General features: G+C 42.3%; 2 protein-coding genes across 4 annotated transcripts; one reads left to right on the top strand and one right to left on the bottom strand.

Moving 5' to 3' along the window:
* Window positions 1-1,118: 1,118 nt before the first annotated feature.
* On the bottom strand, window positions 1,119-12,698 carry LOC135487694 (nucleolar protein dao-5-like). 3 transcript variants are annotated; one of them, XM_064771738.1, is made up of 13 exons: window positions 12,666-12,698; window positions 11,748-11,988; window positions 11,403-11,497; window positions 11,083-11,205; window positions 10,847-10,966; window positions 10,452-10,607; window positions 8,065-9,991; window positions 7,475-7,607; window positions 6,858-7,037; window positions 6,459-6,644; window positions 5,890-5,970; window positions 5,500-5,672; window positions 5,181-5,325 (listed from the first exon to the last, which is right to left on the bottom strand). In XM_064771738.1, exons 2-13 carry the CDS (start codon window positions 11,960-11,962, stop codon window positions 5,298-5,300), a joined length of 3,417 nt encoding a protein of 1,138 aa, XP_064627808.1. In that variant the 5' UTR covers window positions 11,963-11,988; window positions 12,666-12,698; the 3' UTR covers window positions 5,181-5,297. The 3 variants fall into 3 exon arrangements, with proteins under 3 accessions (XP_064627807.1, XP_064627809.1, XP_064627808.1); XM_064771737.1 differs by lacking the exon at window positions 5,500-5,672 and having other exon boundaries at window positions 1,119-5,325; XM_064771739.1 differs by lacking the exon at window positions 5,500-5,672 and having other exon boundaries at window positions 1,119-5,325; window positions 8,065-9,988.
* Window positions 12,699-12,884: 186 nt separating this feature from the next.
* Window positions 12,885-17,812, top strand: LOC135488480 (quinone oxidoreductase PIG3-like). The gene is made up of 8 exons (XM_064773106.1): window positions 12,885-13,026; window positions 14,179-14,328; window positions 14,642-14,777; window positions 15,271-15,402; window positions 15,774-15,989; window positions 16,323-16,427; window positions 16,883-16,974; window positions 17,120-17,812. Exons 1-8 carry the CDS (start codon window positions 12,976-12,978, stop codon window positions 17,309-17,311), a joined length of 1,074 nt encoding a protein of 357 aa, XP_064629176.1. The 5' UTR covers window positions 12,885-12,975; the 3' UTR covers window positions 17,312-17,812.
* Window positions 17,813-21,255: the final 3,443 nt, after the last annotated feature.

Genomic DNA, 21,255 nt, shown 5'->3' with positions numbered 1-21,255 from the left:
TATCCTCTAGCACCCACATATGCAGCTTCGTCTCACTGCACCACAAATGTTATTGGATGTCTCCAGATAAACGTAATGCTGGGCTGGCTCTATCGATGGTTACAGACTCCCTTTAAGAGGGTGGTTCCTGTGTGCCTGGAAAAACTTACGCTAACTTTCGAGACACTTTGTGTAATACTTGAATCTCCCGCCTGTATTTCTCTATTATTATGTGCTTGGTTGTAAAACTGTTGGACAAGTACATGTATATTGTGATAAATCATAGTAGGAAATGTCTGTGTACTAATCATTGTTATGTGATTTAAGAGGAAATAACAAGGTATTGATACATCAGTTTCGTTTTCTTTACGTCCTTTATCCTATGAACAATACTTGGATACAGCTGATCCCGAAGGCCCGGTCCAGTGGTTTCGGTCCACCGCGTGAATTGCTGGTCACAGGTTCGAGGCCGGTTGGTAGCTCTATCCATCGTAGTCGGTTGGTTAGCCACCAACTTCGGCATGGGATTGAGGTGGCCAGGAGGATAATGTGCTTATTTCCCATTATACATGTAGCTTGGCTCTTGAGGTAAGAACCACCTCCTCTTTTGGCTAGCTCTTAGCATCTCTGGAGTGTGTCTCACTCACACTTCTTGTCCTGGTAGCAGAAACTAAATAGTGGTGAAGGACCAAGAACTTTTGGAAAGGAGAGGACACAGCCAAACATGGAGAGCCCAGTGGATGTGGTCTTGGAATCAGTTAGGTCCTCCTCAAGAAAAATTTGCCCAATGGGCATAATCTTGATATCTGAGGGCTAAAACAGCAGTCATTGGCTTCTTGGGGAGAGGTGCCATGATAAATCTATGCGCTCTGACTATAAGTGGGCATGTGCCCCCCTAAATCCACCACTGTAGCAAGTGCTATTAGCTTCTGCTGGTGGTCCGAGTTTCAAGTTTCCAAGATGTGAAAGGTGAAAGTGTACCCAAACATTCTGTGTACATTTGTGCATCACTCGAGCAGATGCCAAGTCACTTTCCCTTACTTATTTTGTGTACAGTTGCACTTGTAGAGCTTAATGGGGGTGGTGGGGGGAGGGCGGGGGGGGGGGGGATTGTATTAAGAACAAGAAGAAAACACAAATTTTCACAATAAAACTGATATGATATTTATTATTTCATGTTTTACACACAATCTTAAAAGCATACACTACATATTACAGTACCGTTGCAAAATGAAATACGAAAAATAATCAAGCAAATTAATACACCGATGCATGAATCAAATGCAGTGTTATTGCTCTCTTCGGAGAATGCAAGTGACAGAAAATAACGATTGCAACAATGAAGTGGTCCACGCACCTAGAACACATTTCAAGGGATGTGATCAGGGCCAGAAATCCTCACCCAAACATCAGAGCAGTCGGCCTTACCAAGTATATACTTGCAAGTACGTATTTACACGCTGGGATATTTTCAAAATGATATTCAAATTCAATTTTTTATGAATGGAGTACAATTCATTGTATTTTGATTCGAAAATATTCAGCCATCTGGGCTGAGTGGAAGGTTGACAAATTTGAATAAAACATCTAACTCAACATTTAGAACAATAAGTATTCATTACAATACTAGTTTCGTGGGGGTATCTACACAAAGATTCTAGGTGTTTAAACTCGATTCTTGGGCCAAGGGAATCGTCCACTGTAATATAGAATTTGACCAAAGTTAAGTTTCAGATGTCAGGAGTTCGTAAACAAATGACACAGAGCCACTGTCCTTGCCCCCCTAGCATCTCATCCGGCTCGCAGAACTAAGAACACAACTCAACCAAGAAGATTGTTTGCAGCAACATGGATAGGGGGGTTGCTATGATAGGTGACGAAGCATATGGAACATTCATCAAGGTGGGGAACCAACTACATGTACATACATGACGTTTGAATACTAACCTACAAGGTTGTAATGCCACCTCGGCTTTGAGAGTTAATTTTTATTGCAGTTAACTGCGATATTTATTGCCGGGATGGGCAATAAAAAGATAGCCATCTAAAGTTGGGAATTAGAGTCAGATATCAACTGCGATATAGGTATAGACTATCATCTTACTTTGCACCTTACCCCTAGTCTATCCTGAAAGCTTCACTTCAGTAGACCTCAGCTGAGCTGATCAATCAGCGCTACAATCTGTGCATTTTGGACCGGGACCCATTTTTACACCTGGCTGGAGTAAGGCAAATAAGACAAAGAGACTTGCCTAGAGTCTCGCACCGGGATCAAACCAGGGACCTCTAGCTGAGAACCTGAGCCACTACACCACAGCGTATCCATATGCCCCCTAGTTACGCCCTCCAATTTCATTAAAATATTCTAATGATTTCAAACTTCACCTACATGACTTACACCATTTCTTTTACTAGTATTTTGTTGATTCTATTAAATCATTCATACAACAAACAAGTTTAACAAACAGGAAAATTGTCACATACATGTACATCGTTTTAATTTTGCATTTTAACACGACCAGCAAAATGCAACGAAAAACAATATTTATCAAAATTACTGTTACAGAGTTCTGAAAATGCTGAATGAAAACTATGCCAAAATCAAAGAAGCAATTTCACAAATCACGAACTGTAACAGCTGCTAAAATTATCCTGTTTCCATGTTTTACAAATATGCTTTATTAATTCTGCAGTCATGCCAATGAATCTGACGTCTGTAAAAAAATCAAAATGCACAATAAATGCTTGTAGCTAAAATTTCCCTAGTATAGAATGAGAATATAAAAGAAAACATGGGTCATCTTCTCACAAACACATTTTAGAGCAATCAAATTAACCACTTCCTTTACTATTGAATATTTGAGCCCATTTGCAAATTGGTACATGTTCATGTACCACACTTTTCTAACTTAAATCAATCTGTTAAGATTTTTGTATGGCACCAGTTTCAACTAGATAAATAGATGATACAATTCACATTGAAACATACAAAAAGATCAGGATAATCTCCCATCTTGTCATATTGTACTCTGGAATATTCATTACACTATAGCTCGACTATATGCGGCTAACTACATGTATAGAATGAAAAGACCCCACTGAAATACCTCTTATGCATTTGCTAAGCATTACAGACTACAAAATCGAAAACATACACGGTAATATAAACAAAATTTGAATGATATAGATAATGCATGACAAGATGCAGGTAATACATGTACATTGACCCACCTCCCTTATGTCACATGGGGATTTGTAATTGATTGCTATCTCAGTCAAGTGGAGTTTTTGAGACTGATTTTCATAGATGACGAACCCTAAGATTATATCTTTATGCAGTTCAATAATTCATAAGAAGTCGAGAAGTTGTATTCTAAAATACCTTGGTACCGTAAAGTCAACTTTTAAATGGAAAATGCATAAGCCTCGTTCTGAGAGCGGAGTGTTTTGGACACGCAACCAAGATGCTCTACCAAAGTTCCCTCGGGTTGCACTAAAATGTGGAACCATGCACACGTCACGTCAATGGAATTTCAGCTCACTTCAGAAGTTTGAGGCTCTCAAAACACTGCTTCAAACACAAATCAGTCAAGGAAGCATCAACCACCCTAAGTTTTTTAATGAGCACTACACATATTTGCCGAGAAAAACGCTCCAAATAGCCCATTTGCGCGGATTTTAGCATCACTTGAGCGAGCCGATGCGGACTTCCTATGCGCGCTGTACAAAATGTACATGTCTCATTTTCTGCAACGTTGCCGTAACATAATGTAAACAATGGCGCTACCGGCGCTCCGGCCGGGCCGGCGATGGATGGAATTTGCCAAATTCGCACATATTCAAGTTATTTTCGTGGCCTATCTTTTTAAGTTTGAGGTATTTTAGAATAGAAATTGAACCATCGGCTTCGGACCTTGGTTGAGTTACCAAGACACTCTCGGGTGGAGCTAAAATTTCGTCCAAACCCTCGCCTGTCGGCTCGGGTTTGGACTGTATTTTAGCTCCACCCTCGAGTGTCTTGGTAACTCAACCAAGGTCCTCCGCCTCAGGTTCAATTCCTTAAGTCAATACTGTAGCATCTTTTCCAATCCAAACAATTTTCTTAAAATTAGACTTTAAAAGCACAAGCAGTAGAAATGAAGAACAATCTCCCTTTTAAAGTACAAAAATATTTTACCTCTATTGTGAAATATCAGTGACGTATTAGTATTTTTGACACACACATGTAATCATAGTTACATGAATTTAAATATTTCAGAAAGTTTTGAATTCCTATTCTCACAAAATGCATGTTTTTGAGTGCAAGCTGCCAAATATAGGGTACTATCTCTGAGGGCTGGTATGTACACATTTCGGTAGTTATCAATCCAAACAATACTATATAATTACATACAATACCTGCCATAAGTTTATAATAACATTTACAGCAAGAATCATGGTGTTTAAAAGTTCAGTTAAAATAGGAACAAGTTCTAGTCCAATAAGTTATACTTTCTTTTACAAGTACATGTGTGTCATACTTCAGAGAACACTTTTTCAGCTATTTGTATTTTAAATTCCATCTTAAACATAATATCTTTTCGAACAGTTTCCCCAATTTGCCAAGAAATTCAACAACATTATCATAGAATGCAATACATGTAAAAAGATATCCTTGGATATCAATGTCTTCAGTTTAACCAACAAGTTAGTTTGACCCTGGAAAATATCACCCAAAAAAGTGCACTGCACGAGGTCACCTCAGAGCAAGACCAGAGTGGGTTAGAGCACACAAAGATACATTGCGTAATGAGACCATTCCACCTAAGATACTTCTATCTGGCGGGTTTCTTCAGCCAAAACATTTCCACAACATAACTTTGCATGTCTACCATGAAGACGAATGTTTTTCAACCAAAAAGTTCATTCAAAGAGCAGGTGAAAACCCACTTTCAAGACATAACACTACGTCACTTTCAGTAGTTCTGTGACCCGGAGTCATGGTCTTGAACCAGTACAGAAAACAGAGTCAAAATATCATGTTATTTTTTAAGTCACTCTTCATGTTCCACAATTCACCTGTTTTCTATGTAAACCTGGCCTATCATGTGCATCCTGAAACATGACACGTGAAAACTTCCGAGCCTGAAATCATCATTGCGTTGTTCACTTGAAAGCTAACCTCGCCTTCATCGACACGTGGTCCGATGGGAATACAATACTTGGCAGACGCGAGTTTATCGTCAGTTCCGCTTCAGTAGGAGTCTCGAGCACACCCAGAATGTTGAAGTCTCCACTGCTGCAGAAGATGTAGTCCAAGCAGCGTCTATTGTGGGCCGTTACGGAGGTGAGGGCTGGCTCTTTCGCCTAGAAAGATGAAAAGTTATTTTTAAATGCAGACAAATTTCAAAAGTATTATGTTTTTTGGATTTGGGGTAAAATATCCATGAAAACACCAATAGTGACAGCCCCTCAGCCAACAGAATCTATATGCACGTTACATTGACTAGCTTGAGCACTGAGAAAGATGGAGTTCCTTACCATGCCAAGCTAGATTTAAGGGAGAGATGATCTGATGGATACATCCTGTTTGGGATCATCTCTTGACAGTTAGTCTGAAGGACCCCCATTGGTGCTAGACTCTGGCTGAGGAGTATGAAATCGATGCATCCAGACCATGTAGGATCTATACTGGTCATAGTAGGCTCATGGTCCTGAAGCAATAAGAACAGGTTCGCATTATAAATTACAGTGGAACCTCTCTATCAAGGACACCCTTTGGACTGACAAGTACTCTCCTTAAACGAGAGGTGTTCTGATAAGCGAGGTCAAATTGAAGGGGAACCACCAATTTGGGACTAAAACTAGTGTCCTCAATACAGAGATTACCCTTAATAGAGAGGTGTGAAATATGATTGAAAGAGGACTTACCTGGACTGTTGAGTAAGCACTCAGTAGGTTTGGAGAGGTATGCTGAAAGCCCTTCCAGAACAAGTTGACTAATGACTTCTTCTGCAAGTAGAAAACAATCCCTCAAATTAGTTAAAAGAAGAAAGTAAGGAGCTGTTCATTTAGAAAGTTCTCACGATTTTTACTAATTTTCAGTACTCACCCCCCCCCTGTATGCAAGCGTACGCCAGCTAGAGCCCAGCCTCCAGCCTTCAAAAAAGTCATCACTTGATACTGGTGGGTGTAGTCATTGACACAATTGATGTCATCTTTGTGCATAATAAAACACTCGTTGACATTCGTTTTCAATTAAAAAACAACGCGACAGGCAGACAAGTACTATCTTCCACTTCCCCAGCAGATCAGTTGACTAGTTAAAATAAATCAGAAATGTGCAGCAAACTTGTCATCATCTGTAGTTTCCCACACCCACAGATGTAATATCTTAAATTTTGAGGTGGATTTACTACTTTTGACCAATTTGACTAATTGCTCACGGAATCAAAAAGAAAACATTGTCTCTGAAAAGGAAAAAGACAGGCCTAACATACCTGTCCATCTGGTAGTTCAATACACTCCATTGCCTGTAGCTGCTCAATCATTTCATTGGCCAGATATCCATCTCTGGCCAGCTGGAATGGAGCCCATGTGGCCTCACAGTTGAAGTCGCCACATAAGATGTGAGCATTCTGCAGGCCACCTGCCATGGCAACCAACCGGTTCACTGCATATGCAATCTGCAAGCACAATTTTTATAATCAGTTTTATGCATTTGAGACTCAATACTGTTTTCAACTGATTTTCATACAAACTGCATTGAGGGGGCAATATTCATAACAGGGTTCAATTGAGTGAGATTCTACAAGATTTCAATAAGCTGAGATGGTCAATCAGTTGAGAAGTTTGAAACAACACAATCTAAATATTGTTTATAACTGACTATTTCTTACCTGCACACACTGCAAGTCTGGGTGTTTGAAATAAGCATAGGCAACATGGATATTCCCAACGGTCACTTCCTTGCCAGTCGTGTTACACTTCAGCCTAGTGAGAAGAACAATCGAGGGATCTTTCGTGTAATTCTTCACGGCTGCCTTTTCATCTTTTGTCAAGGTGCTGACAGCAAGATCCTAAAAGTGAACGAAATCAAATGATTAAAAGTCAAGCAATTCTCAATGACATCCTCAACAAAAATAATGACCACACAGGGCAAAGCATAACTGGCAAAGCATAACTGGCAAAGTTGACCTCAACTTTTCATTAGCTTTTCTATTTGATGAGTGCATCAGCTGTTTTGAAGTGTCCTCACAAGATGTCTTCAGAGTACGAATACAGTTCACATCATCTGCACTCCACAATACAATGTCCCTGAATTAGCATTCATAGTTGCAATCTGCTCTAGGTAAAGCTCCATCGTCCCATAGGCACTTGAGGACAGACTATTATTCCTCTTCTTGGAAGTCTGTCCTTGCTCGCAACTATTTCTTAAATACTGCTGGTAGTTGTAAACTTTTCACAACTTTGCAAGGGGGTGAAGAAGTGAAACAGAGTTCACGAACTGACTCACCTTCTCCACAGCATCCCTAAACGAGACAGAGCTGCACTCGACAAGTGAAAATTGTGATGAGCGGTAAAACGTAGCTTCGCCCTCATGATAGAAGTCATCTACCCTCTTCTTGTATTCCCCAGAATACCCCAGGCTGAAATGAAGACAATAGAACTAAGAAAGCTAAACAGGACTTGTAAAGTATATTCTGGTAAAGTTCATGATGGAGCAGTGCATCAGCTGTTCTGAAGTGTCTTCAATCTAATGATTGATTTCAGAGTACGAATACAAGTAACATCATCAGCACTCTTTCATAGGAACATTATTTGTATTGTAAGTCTATATCAAAGCAAGTCAACTCAATACCACCTTCACATATGACAGGGCTTACTTATCACTTCAAGAGGGCACAGCAATCTTTTTCGACAAAAAAGACACTTTTGCCAGTTCAGACGAAAAAGGCACACTTCAAATGGAAATTGATAAAGATAAACTGCCTTTGTGAAGGAATATATTCCAAGGTTACCAATTGCCTCTGTTGTCTCCTTGAATTTCTAGCCCTGTTCGTGCTTACCAGCTAACTTTCTGAAAATATGTAGAAAAATACTTACGCCTTTAGAGCTGGCTCAAGTGTGTTCGTATAGTAGTCAGGATCCACCTCCTGGAGACAAATGACGTCAGCATCCAGATACTTCAGCTCCAGCATTAACCGTCTGTGGCGATAACCCTGTTCTAATACTTCCTCTGCAGCATGGCTGTAATCCCCTCTCTTACGATGGCACTCGGCGAGAATATTATATGATACAACACTAAACTGTTTGGCAGGGTCAAGCGTGTTAGAGTCTATTGCAACATTTTGAATGTACTTTCTATTTAGTAATAAATCTTTTGACGCAGAGTGTCCGTTCATGGCATCTACAGCATTGGAATGTGTGTCTTGATGGTTGTTCATAAGAGGCGGTTTTGTAGATGACACCAGGACACCATCAGACGAGGATTTTGGTTCAGTTTCCAGAGGTGTGTGTTCCCGTGGCAAACTCTGCTTCACCTCGGTGCTGTCAGTTGGTGGAACATCAGCCATACTCACAACAACATAATCGGAAGCGACATCAGTTTGCTGCCCTGATGTAGAATTTGCACCAGAATCCGCCTCCATCGACGAAGATACAGGAGGTACTGCCAACTTCTGCTCAACTTTCATTGCTTCCTCTCCCTGGCTTGCTTTGGCTGGCATAGCCTCCGACCCTTGCACTTCTCTTTCAACCCTGACTGCAGAGCTTGAACTTGAAGGTGCAGCACTTGAATCATATAGCATTTGGGCGCGCTCTGGTATTATCACAGGCTCCACAACTTCTGGTACTTGTACGGGAACAGGGCAAGCTTCTGCACTACCGGAACTGAGATCAGTTTCCATGGCCTGTCGCACTGGCCGCACGGCCGAAGACTGGTCAGGCTCATGTTCTTTCCTCGGAGCTGATGGCTTCATTTGATTTCGATTGACTTCCAGGGATGACTGTACTGGCTCAGGCGCTGCAACTGGGACAGCAGTGGCCACAGGAGTTGGTTCCTTTGCTTCATGGATATGCTCAGCTTCCCTTGTCTCTGGCATGGGAGCCAGTACAGCAGGAGCGCACTCATCAGACTGATCTGGCTCCTCTCCAGTCATGTCTTGATCAGGTGGAGTAGGCAACGACTCATAATCTGCCTCAGCTGCTTCAGCTTCAGGTGTCAGTTGCTCAGTTTCGGCAGGGAAGGAGGAGATCACTCCGTGCGAGGAAGTCGGTGGTTCTGTCATGTTAGTATTAGATTGGACCCGCTGTGGCAAAGGAGCTTCATCTCGAGTTGGGACAGCTTCAGCTTCCTTTGCAGCCACAACATCAAGGACAGGAGGCGCTATCTGTTTCAAAGCCGAGCTTGAATCAACGACGGATGCTCCCTCCGGTTCATCAGTCTCCATAGCTTCTTCTTCAACCAGTGGCACAACAACTGGCGATTCATTTTTAGCTGATGATTTTCGTTTCTTGGGACGGCTACCAATTTCTTCATTGTCTGCTTCTCGTTTCCTCTTCTTGGTTGGAGAGGATGCAGGCTTTGCAGCAGTCGTGGCAACTTCAGGAGAAGGCGTCATCTTCATCTCTACTGATTCAGGTTCCTTGGCAGCTGCCTTTTTAGGGCTAGCATCACCAATGACTTGTTCTTTTGGGGCCTCTTTCTCCAAAGCCAGTCCAGCTGCAGCTTCTACTTTAGACTCCGACTTGGCTTTCCTAGTTGACCTTGCAGCAACTGGCTCAGAGTCCTTTTGTTCAATCTTAGTCTCCTCAGGCTTTCCACGGCTTCTACGTTTTGGAGAAGGTTTTGTCTGTTCTGGTAATTTTTCCACAAGTGGTACTAGTTCAGTCACCATTCCTTCTGCCTCTCCAGTAACAGCTTTTTCAGCCATGCCACGGCCTCTGCGTTTTGGAGACGGTGCAGGTTTCTTCTCTGGAGATTTGTCTGCGGCAGCACTGCGTCTTCGACTCGATCTTCCACCTTCCTCTGCTGAAAAAATATCATAGACAATCAACAGAAAAACTTTAAATTACCTACTTTTCATAGCACTAGCAGCCATGATAGATTAACAGCAAGGACACCAAATTACAGGTACCCCATCCTTCATAGAAATAATGTTCATGAGATCAGCTGAAAATCGCTGTTCTTAAGCTACACATAGAGATTTTTGTTTTCAAGTAATAGTTCGATGACATCCATACCATTTTACATATTTGTCTATAATCTCCATATATGCCCTTGCTTGGAATGATCAATAATGTTTCGTGTGCCCTTGAGCAAGGCACCAAACCCTGCATTGCTTTGTCTTGTGAATGAGTTGAAAACCGATGTTCCTTGTACCTGGCGCCTATGCCAGGGCAAAGTTAAAGACCTAGCAAGATACACGAGTAGCTGGTGACGAACTCTTTCATTGGTCTAAGTCAGGGTCAATCAGCCAATTAGCCCGTACCTTTCACTTCTTCCTTAGGACTCTCCGTAGCCTCAGCCGCGCCACTACGGCGGCCTCGAGCTGCTCTACCAGTAGCTGGTGATTTCGCTACAGCAGGTTCATCACTTTTCCTAGCAACGCGGCCACGGCCACGACCCTTTGCGGGCGACTCTGCAGCTATATTCAGGAAAAACAAAATCAACAGTTATACAGAACTTCTTTGATCTTGGCTCATGGGTCAGTTTTCAAATACCAACATATTGGTTTATGCAAGTCCACTACAAGCTTTTCCATCAAATGAATGAAACATGCGAAATAAGTCACCAGGCCACTTGGTCACTTTTCCGTCCATCAAACAAATGTAAGACTTCTCAAATAAGCATAATATTTACGACATTTTTAAAGATAAAACCTACGTTTTTTCTCTTCTTCGGGTGCAACTTCCTCTGCCACTTCTTCTTCAGCTTGTTCAACGGCTTTCTTCGACTTGGCAGCACGACCACCCCTCTTGGCTGCAGCACGTGCTAAGGAAGGTTCTGCAAGTAGAAGAGGAAAGTGAACATAAGATTAAGGCAAACTCAAAGAACTCCTCTTATTTGAAATACTCTAAAGACCGTTTTTCATGTTGTTAAGTTATTCTGCTTTAACTTACTTTCCTCCTCCTCCTTCTTCTCTTTGCCTTCCTCTTCATTTTCCTCTGCAACGTCTTCAACCATCTCCTCCGGTTCTTCAGCCTTGCGTCCACGTCTCCCTCTTGCGGCTGGCTCTGGCTTCTCTGTGAACAAAACAGAGCATCATTATTAACTTCTTCTAATCAGCAACTTCAAAATTTGAATACAGTTTGTAAAACATCAAGACAACACTGTTACCAGCGTCATGTTTTGTCAAAAGAACAGAGGCAAAGTCATTTCACACATTTAAGTCTATCCAGTACATCATGTAACATAATTTTTAAGTAGCAAAGGGACTGACCTTCTTGCACTGCCTTCCCCTTTGCAGCAGGTCCTTTAGCTGGCGAAGCTTTCTCTGGTTCCTCAGCCTTTGATGATCTGCTCCTGGCCCCTCGGCTAAAATGGATGAATAACATCAATCATAAGACAAGGAGATGAGCTACAAAGCTGTAAAATAAACAAGACAAAAATATGCCTCAGATTTCCATCTCACCATTCACCATATCAGCACAATGATCTGATTAGAAGTCTGAGAGCCGTGCATGAGTAACCAATGTCAGCAAGCCACTCGGGTGAGACAACCTGACATACTAAAGAAAAGTGCATTTTCTCACTTCCTCAATTCAGGATTTTAATGTAAATTTACCCCTTTGGCCCCGGGCTAGGGCTTGCACTCTTCCTCCTCGAACTGCGACCAGATGTAGGGCTAGATGGTGATGGAGATGATTTGCTGCCTTTGGCTTTTGGTGGCTCCATCACAGGTGCTGCAGCACCACCCCGACTGCGACTTCGAAGACTGGTCCTTGTGACACGTTCCTCCGCCTCCTTTGGCTTCGAAGCTGCACGAGATTTGCGTGGCATCTTGAAGACTGTCTATTACTTATTTCCTGAAGATAAAGATACAACAATATATGAAATATGTTGATGACTTAGACTCTTTTTTGACCCACATCGGTAGTCGGTACTTTGAACGCACACAAAGATAAGCATATCAATGGCCAGTAGGGTATAACTATAAGACACAAGAGGTCTACAGTATAATTATGGCCTATCAATCAACATCATACAAATGAAACTGTATTAACTGTATAGCACGGTGACGGTCGACAGTGTAGAATTAATTTAAGAAGGTCGGAAGGACACCTTGATTGATATGTTGATTGATGCACAATGATAAGCACCATCACTATCAGTCACACACAGCACTGGCAGTTCACTGCATGCACTGTGGCATGCATGTTTAGTATACATCACACATAGATGCAAGCAATCCAGAAATTTCTGTAGTGCATTGTGCAGTGCACAGTGTTATGTAAATGAACATGATGTACACTGAGCTCTACAAGCATCGGTCTCAGTCAGTGTGCCAAGTGCGCCGGACAAAACGGCCATGCGGATAAAAACAAGGGCAAAAACTTGTAGAAGAACGTCGTTGATCTCTAAATTGTTGCTACCCGGTGAATCTTCAGTGTGTAGAGAATACTTCAAAACTAATGCAAACGGTATTCTGCAAGCGAATAAGGGCGGAAAATGACGGTTTAAATCAGGAAAAATTGATGCTCACCTCGAAATCAGACAGACGCCATTACCATTCCCGCAGTACCGGCAACTCTGTTTTAAAAATATGAGTTTAAAAATAATTGCAGTGAACAGGACCAATTATTTCATCGAATCAAAAATAAACTTACTAATATTATTTTATTTTATAATTTAAAAGAGTAGATTTCGGAAATCGCATTCATTTTAACAAATGAAAATATAGTAAAACAGTCGGCCCTTATAAAACAGCAGACGGACAACAAGTTTTTGCGATTTTTGATCGCACTCACAGCAAAGTCAAATTTTAAGCCAATTTAGTTTTGTCGCAACGCGACATGTTCATTCTCGTATTGATAGCTATTTCCTTATTTTCCTTAACGACCCAGGTTTGTGTCAAATTGTTTGATTTTGGTTTGATTGATTGGTGAAAAGAGTCAACTTCCGCTGTCCACAGCCACACTCCTCTGACTCACTGCCCACAGGACAGGGCCAGTGGGACAATTCTATTTCTAAATCAAAACCTTTCCTAATCCAAGATCATCCAGTCTTTCCTCCAGAAATATATTCCATGGGGACAACCACAGGAACTAGACGCAATATATGGGAAAGTCTGGGTCCGGGGTGCAGAGAACGGTATCAGGCTGTTTCGCTACATTGCCAGTTCGCTGCAAGTCGTTTCGCTACATGTGGCGGTCGTTTCGCAACATGGTAGGTCGTTTCGCTACATGGGTGGAGTCGTTTCGCTACATGATGGGTATGGTCGTTTCGCTACATGGAGGACGTTTCGCTACATGGGTGGAGTCTATTTTACCCTACTATAATTCCCGGTGGTGACTACAAATTTATTAGGCCTATAGCACAGTTTGCCGGTAAAAAAAACTTATACGGTTTGATGGCGCGCAAGGGGTTCTTGTCGTCCTGGCCTGGGTTAGGCCACATAAAAAAAAGAGTTGGTGATCGTCCCCGCCCGCCCCTACGAAAAATGCCCGGCCCCACCGCACTTCAACGCAGATTTGGAGGCCTTTGCAAGGCCTTCGCGTTGGCTCGCTCAATTGTCTATCCGTGTATACGTACTTATTATTGATTGACAGGGGTCATTCAAACGCACTCCAACGCAGATTTGGAGGCCTTTGCAAGGCCTTCGCGTTGGCTTGCTCGTCTCCACCCATGTAGCGAAACGACTCCACCCATGTAGCGAAACGTCCTCCATGTAGCGAAACGACCATACCCATCATGTAGCGAAACGACTCCACCCATGTAGCGAAACGACCTACCATGTAGCGAAACGACCGCCACATGTAGCGAAACGACTTGTAGCGAACTGGCAATGTAGCGAAACGACAGTAATTCCAGAGAACACCTCCCCAGGGCCTAGGCAAAAAATCCTACAATAGGCCAGCTACTACTATACTAGAGCTAGGCCGGGAGTAGGCCTAACCCCCACCCCCAGGGGGAGGGGCTTGGATGTCCTGGAGTGGACCTGGACACTAAGGACAACGAACATAAGTAGTGTTCATGGGTGTCGATATTATTTCCAGCATTTACCCAAAATGATGCGATCAACCCAGTTCAAACCTGGAGGACCAGAAAATATGTCTATTGGTGAAGTTCCCCTTCCCCAGCTTCGGCCCGGAGAAGTCTTGATCAAAGTCTACATGAGTGCCATCAACAGAGCTGATACGTCACAGGTAAACCTGATATCTCTGAATCCATTCTTTATTCTCCGTAACACAGGCCTGATGTTCAATTGTATTTGCAGCAGAGTATGAGTGTGTGGTGATAATCAAGACTGACTGACTGACAAGTTGAATAATTCATGAAATTAGGCAATGAACTCAGGCAATGTCAATTTCTTTCTGATGTCTCTGTAAATAGTCATCTTGTAAATTCTAATCACATTTTATACAGTAAGCTACCTCGATGAGTCCTATGGCTATGTTGCATCAGTGATTCTCTGATTTATGAAGTTCCAACTTATTTATACATGTATTCCATTTGTAGAGAAAAGGTCTATATCCATCACCACCTGGTGAGAGTGACATCCTTGGTCTTGAGGCAGCTGGTAGTGTAGAAATGATTGGTCCTGGTTGCTCTAGCAAGTTGAACAAAGGAGACAGAGTCATGGCACTATTGGCTGGTATGTTAGGAACTTTAAATCAATTATTGTAAATCTTCTGATGCAGAAACTGAGTGAAGATGTCTAGCGTTTTCTCTGTAAACATATGTACCACTTCTGGATGGATGATGGATCGTCTCTACAGCGACGATCGTGTGCCAAAGGGTTAAGGGTTAGAGAGGACACAGCAATACTTAAAATTTGCTTCTTTATTATTGAGATGAGAGAGCTCTACCAATGATTATAAGGATTTGAAATGGACAGTAGTAGGATACCAGAGACCCTGGAGCCTGCCCCGGAGGAAGGCTATGCTGTCAGAGATTGAGATATTTGACTTTTTACATGAGGAAGTCATCCAACCGGGGGTAGGACCAAAGACATCACATCTGACAGGCACTTGCCTTCATTTTGAACAGAAATATAGATGATATCGGCGTCACCCCTCTGTTGTCGTAAGCTTTCGTCTTGCCTGGCTCAGCACAGTCTTCTTTTTCTCTTCTCTTCCAATCTCTAGGTGGTGGTAATGCAGAGTACGTGGCAGCACATGAGGATCTCATCCTGCAAGTACCTACAGCGATGACCTACAGAGAGGCAGCTGCCATTCCAGAGGTCTGGCTCACTGCCTATCAGTTGCTGTTCACAGTTGGTATGCATGTTTCTATTTGCAAATAACATCACATTTGATTCTACTACTTCTCAGTACCAAGGAACAGAATCTCCAGACCATTGCAGTCTTCTCCACAAGGCCATTTGTCAGGGCGGCCCACCCTACCTTGCTCTAGAATTTTGTTAGGGGTTTCTATAGGGCCACCCTACCTAGTATTTACTAATTGCGAATAGGTATGACTCTCTCATGGCTAATTAGCATGTTGACCAAAGAAAATTCTTTAAGTATCACGGTCTATGGAAAATATTTTCGAGTTCGAAAGGTGCAATGTACAATCGCGGAACCTCACTCAACAGACACCCTCTAATTTTAATCCGCTGAATAATTGCATTTAGTGTCTCTTATCCTAGGGAATGTTCAACCCAATGAATCTGTCCTCATACATGCTGGTGCAAGTGGAGTGGGCACATCAGCAGTTCAGCTGACAAGGGCAGTTGGTAAAGCCATACCGATTGTGACTGCTGGCTCGCAGGAAAAGATCAATACTGCTCTCAGTCTCCATGCTGCTGCTGGATTTAATTACAAGGAGGGACCATTTGCTGAAAAAGTGGTGGAGTTTACTAAAGGTATGGAGGAGGTTCTTTAAATGACAGATGGAAAGAGAGTGGAGTTGACACAAAATTATTATGCATGTACATGGGATCTTTAACACTGCCCAGTGTGCCTGTGATCCTGACTTGGATGGAATACGAGGTTTGTAAGGACTTGTGTTCAATTCCATGAGACTTCTGGTTCTGCCTGGTGTTTCAAGGATCTTCCTACCATATTAGGTTGGGCATTGATATCGTAGCCAAGTAGCATACAAACTGAACTATTCAGTGCAGCTGTTCAGCATCTCATACATCATTTTCATAGGCGTTACTTCTCAGATTTTGTATTTTTCCGGGATTTGTTTTCAGGTCACGGTATTGATCTCATCTTGGACTGTGTTGGTGGATCATACTGGCAGCAGAACCTCGACACTATTGCTATTGATGGACGCTGGGTATTATATGGCCTGATGGGTATGTCTAAACTTCTTCCGTTATAAAATCCAGTCGTGTCTATCAAGTAAAAAGCAATGTTGTGTGATGTTGTTGCGGAGACCCCAGCTTCCTTTAATGTTATAGCCACTGTATATTTCTTTGTGCAGGAAATGTTTTATGGTGGACTGCAGTGAAAGAAATGCATTTTACACTGTGTAAAACAAGCCATTGGAAGATTTGTGTCAGTTTGTAATCGTCTGCCAGTTACTAACTTTTTTAGCTACAGTAGAACCTCTTTATCAAGGACATCCTCAGGACTGACCTGTGCTGTCCCTAATAGAGAGGTGACCTGTTCACAGAGGTCAAATTGAATAGAAGCAACCAATTTGGGACCAAAACTAGTGTCTTTTATAGCGATGTTGTCCTTGATAGAGAGGCGTCTGCTATTTAGGGCGGTTCCACTGGTATTGACCATTTCATTATCTCTTCCACAGGAGGAGGGAGTGTGGATGGGAACATTCTGCAGAAACTCATGAAGAAGAGGGTGACTCTACAAGCATCAACCCTTCGGACAAGGAGCATCAAGGTAACATTTCATCTGATTTTACTAACAATACTCATACCACTTGTCCCATTATAAAGAAGGTTCCGCCTTAATTTCTGATAAGGAATTTCATGACACAGTCTACTACTCATGACTAAAAATGAAGACCATTCTTTCTTTTTTTCAGTACAAAGCTGCCCTCGTGGAAAGTTTCCGAAAAAATGCTCTGCCAAAGTTTGCCAGTGGTGAGTTGAAGCCGATCATAGACTCGGAATTCCCATTGGAGAAGATCGCAGATGCACACCGTCTTATGGAGTCCAATAAAAACACGGGGAAAATCCTCATTAAAGTGCGTGATGAAGACCGTGAAGAGCTCTAGTCGACAGATTTAAGTAGATGTACAATGTTTATTAGAAGGGAATTTTTCACCATGTTTTATGAAGAAAGATTGTGTATTTTTCCCAATGACATGGTGCTACATGTATTTTGATACAATCATTCTATCTGTGCTCAAGCTGGCCTTGCCGACTACCGTTCTGGCAGACCTTTGGAAGTAAAATATGCTCTGTATAGTTGAAAGATACAGTAGGCGGAACATTTTCATTTAGAAACTTTTCTATGCAATAATTTTAAAGTTGTATGTGAGAGAGTACGGTACATGAATCAGGAACTTTTAAATACCGATACAGATTTCCATCCCTTGTCAGGCCCATGTCAGTTTCATTAACAAAAAGGTTCTCTATTGTATTTGTCCACATTTTGCAATAAGTTTTCCATTTTGAGGTCATACAAAACTGTTGAAGTCTATCCAAAATCATGCATTCCAACATGTTCCAAACAAATGTAATTAGTATTTATGAATAATATATCTCCTCATGTATTTTGTTGTTTTTCCTTGACAATAAGTTGAGAATTGTTGAGTATTTTGTTGGCCAGCGTTCAGTTGTTAGGAACTATTATTGAAAACATTATGTATGCAAAAATTGTACTACCGTACTTGGCAAACCTCTGTTGGCATTATCAGCATGCAACATCAGGTGTGCAGTCTAATGCATTGATATCAACGCCTATGATCACCTTCAGTGTCTCGAAAATCAAATATCAGCTGAGCGCCAGGCGATTGGGCCTCTTGTTGTTTTTAAGTTAAATCTTCCAAATCAAGCCAGGTCTGTTCAATGGAATGCTGGTCATTATTGCAGCAGGCATGATTTGTGAGAAAGAATTGGTTCGAGCATTTGGCACCATCTGAACTACAGGCCATGAATGATTTAGTTGTCAGGTCCACAAGCTGTTGTCTCCAGTTGCCACCAAGCTGGTCATAATGATCATCCCTATGCCAGTATGCATACCTGTGCAAAGATCTTTTCATCAGATGCCACATTTACCAGGCTAGAATATCTGGATTCCGTTCTTCAATTCAGGCAAATAATCATGATAACTATACAGCAGAATATCATCGGACGTACTTTAAAAAAGGGGGATATCCAATTTGGGTATTCAAAAAGGGAAAAAGTAAAGTTTTTTTTAATCAATGCTCATGACCAACGACAGATGGCATGGTGACTCCGGCACCGCGCCATCTCGCCATCTGTCGTGGGTCAGGGGAACCAGACTAGGCGGCAAAACAGAGGGATAGCAAATACGGGATTCCAAAAGCGGAATCTATCATTGAAATTGCCCGACACCGATGCCGTTTTGAAAATTATAGTCCTTTTCGTAGATTTCGCATGCAGCTCCAGATTCCGCGAGAAGCTGCATCATGCAGCAGTGAATCGGCGTAATAACAGCTCGAACATAAGCCAACACACTTAATTCGTAACAACATAAATTCAACAATACAGTGGTCTTATCTTGGTATTCTGGATGTGACTTTGTCCTTCTCCTCTTCTAATAGTGTTCCTATAATTCAAGCCCAGTATGCTCACTAACGATACTAAGGACTTCATTTGTTAAAGGGAGCACATTGGGCTTGATAGGGACACTTTGACTTACAAAACTTGTTTGGGGTCTATATATACGCGAACATATTTACTAGTCTATAAAAAGGTATGTGGTATGTATATCAACATCACAGACACTACCAACATGGCACTAATAATTTTTGCGTAAGAAAGATGCTCCTCATCTGCACTTATTTGATCCGATTATTTGCTCCACAAGTCCTGGTGTTGATAGTGGCTCAAAAATGAAATCAAGCAAGACGATATAAAAGGGGAACCCATTGTTGATCAAATACTCCTCACATGCCCCTTTAATGGCCAAAGAGCGCTGATAAAGTCCCTGTGGACAGAATACCTTCGCTGTGATGACCCATTGGAGGATACTAAAATGAGGATGAGTTTCGTTTTGAACTTTATAAAGCAGTCGGTCGCCATTTTGGCGCAAGGTTGTGACATCACATGTGTATGGCCATGGGTTGAGAATAATGCCTCTTCCCCAAAATAAAGATGAGGGTGGGGTTGGTAAATCTGACAAGATTAGAATGCGTCCTCGTGTTTTCCAGATGTCTCCGAGTGTGACATGTTCCAGATCAACCATCCCAAGTTTAATAGCGACATCCCCAAAAAGTTTCTCTGTCCATTTGAAAATCATTTTCCTCATGTCGTCACTAAGTCCGCGAGTAGACTGAATATCTAAAATTACAACCTCTTTTGAGTGGAGGATCGTGAAAGCCCAAATATGTAACAGGTCCTCCAAAGCCAGCTGTCCCACAAAAGGACCATGGCCGAAGAACCTTGCGAAATCGCCCAGGCGAAAGTCCAGGTAACGAACGCCTCCTAAGAGTTGCTGCGCCGTAGAGACAGTCTGTGTCCTCGCGAATTGCGACAGGCTCCCGGTGATTGAATAGGAGGCGCTGTCGTGGGAACCAGGCATACGCAATTCCAGCAATCGTCTGCTTTCCAATAAACCCGCCATTCTGGCCATCCAGTCGGCATTCAGACGTATTTTCGGGAGCTCTCTATCTGAGCAGTCAATGTGGAACATTCTACCGTCTGCTTCACCCTGGATGCTTGTTGACCGAATCTCACCATTTCCGCAGACGACAACCGCATAAAAATCTTTCTGACACTCCGGATTGATACCATGAACACCTTTCATCAGTAGTCTACCAGAACATTTCGTCTTTCCGTCACACACTCGCTGAACGAACGATTTGACGCTGATTCTGTTGGTATCTATTTCGTCTGCATCACACATTGCTCCGTAGAGCGCCATCAGCGTCCGCATGCCTTTTTCCTGTTTTGTCATGACTGATGTCAGCAGGGCAAGCATCAGGATGAGATAATGGCTGGTGAAACTTCTCATACCGTTGGCCTGACTGATCTGAAAAACACGGATGAAGAATCTGTTAGAGACAGATAGTACAAATCGCGCGCACCTGTCCGGGGTGTGGGATCACCACGGTCACGATGCAATGGTTTCAAAGTTTCAAATAGTAGTGTTTGTCATTCCAGTGATTCTCTGGGTTTACAGGTTTCTTCTCTGTTCCTCCATAGTGGGCCACGGCTCATTCCGTTACACCATTGAATTGGAACATTGAGAACGAAACGTTACACCGGATGTGGGGATTCAGTCCCAGCCCAGAATTCAGGCCTAGCCCAATACACGGTCTATTGTCGCGCCTGGGCCTAAATTCCCATTTCTACTTTCTATCAATTGGTTATCAGGGCAAATCTTAATAAAAACAACCCTCAATGAAACAGCTTCCATGAAGGTCAACATGCCGTGATACCGACACCACGGACCTACGTATACTTCGTCGTTTCTGAGTCTTGCGAAAACTTTCCATTATCAAAAGACGTGGTGCATGGACATTTTACTTACCCTCGGTAGGTCTACTTCCTGGCCTGAACTGCCTAACAGCGTTCGCCGAAAATGATCAGGTCAGATATACAGTATAATGATCATCCCTCTGGTAATTTAGTGCAGCAGCTGCCCATAGCCTCAACAGGTGACTTTAATTCATGGCAAACATATGCCTTTCGCTTTGTTTAAATGTCATTCGTGCATAGATTTAAAGGGAGACTGTAGGCAGCCGTGTAGGCCAGATTATGTTTTATGAAGTCGCCTAAAGGCGTTTCTCTCATAGTGAATTTGTTATCTTCACGCTTGTGCAAGGAGTTTTGTTAGCACCAATTTGAAACAGACCCAGTTTCCACATGATTTTACCAAGAACGAAAAAGACTTTTATTTACTACTGATTGCTCATACAAAGGATGGCCCCATCTTTCTTGTCATTCATCATGGCGTAATTGATTTAAGCTTTAGATCTTACGTTCTTATCAGGTTTAAATCATAGACATATTGATGATGATTTTGATG

This window comes from Lineus longissimus, chromosome 5, assembly GCF_910592395.1.
Source record: "Lineus longissimus chromosome 5, tnLinLong1.2, whole genome shotgun sequence".
Classification (NCBI taxonomy): domain Eukaryota; kingdom Metazoa; phylum Nemertea; class Pilidiophora; order Heteronemertea; family Lineidae; genus Lineus; species Lineus longissimus.
The sequence above is the reverse complement of the archived record's forward strand: the minus strand, read 5'-3'. Positions and strand labels throughout refer to the sequence as shown.

What these genes read in the sequence shown, in the direction of transcription:
- LOC135487694 (XM_064771737.1), bottom strand. Translation starts at nt 11,962, where the DNA reads ATGCCACGCAAATCTCGTGCAGCTTCGAAGCCAAAGGAGGCGGAGGAA. An exon ending in CCTAGCCCGGGGCCAAAGGG is followed by an intron (nt 11,498 to 11,747) that starts GTAAATTTACAT and finishes CATCCATTTTAG; the next exon opens with CCGAGGGGCCAGGAGCAGAT. An exon ending in TTGAACTACCAGATGGACAG is followed by an intron (nt 5,971 to 6,458) that starts GTATGTTAGGCC and finishes TTCTACTTGCAG; the next exon opens with AAGAAGTCATTAGTCAACTT.
- LOC135488480 (XM_064773106.1), top strand. Translation starts at nt 12,976, where the DNA reads ATGTTCATTCTCGTATTGATAGCTATTTCCTTATTTTCCTTAACGACC. An exon ending in TATTTTCCTTAACGACCCAG is followed by an intron (nt 13,027 to 14,178) that starts GTTTGTGTCAAA and finishes TATTATTTCCAG; the next exon opens with CATTTACCCAAAATGATGCG. An exon ending in GGTATTATATGGCCTGATGG is followed by an intron (nt 16,428 to 16,882) that starts GTATGTCTAAAC and finishes TCTCTTCCACAG; the next exon opens with GAGGAGGGAGTGTGGATGGG.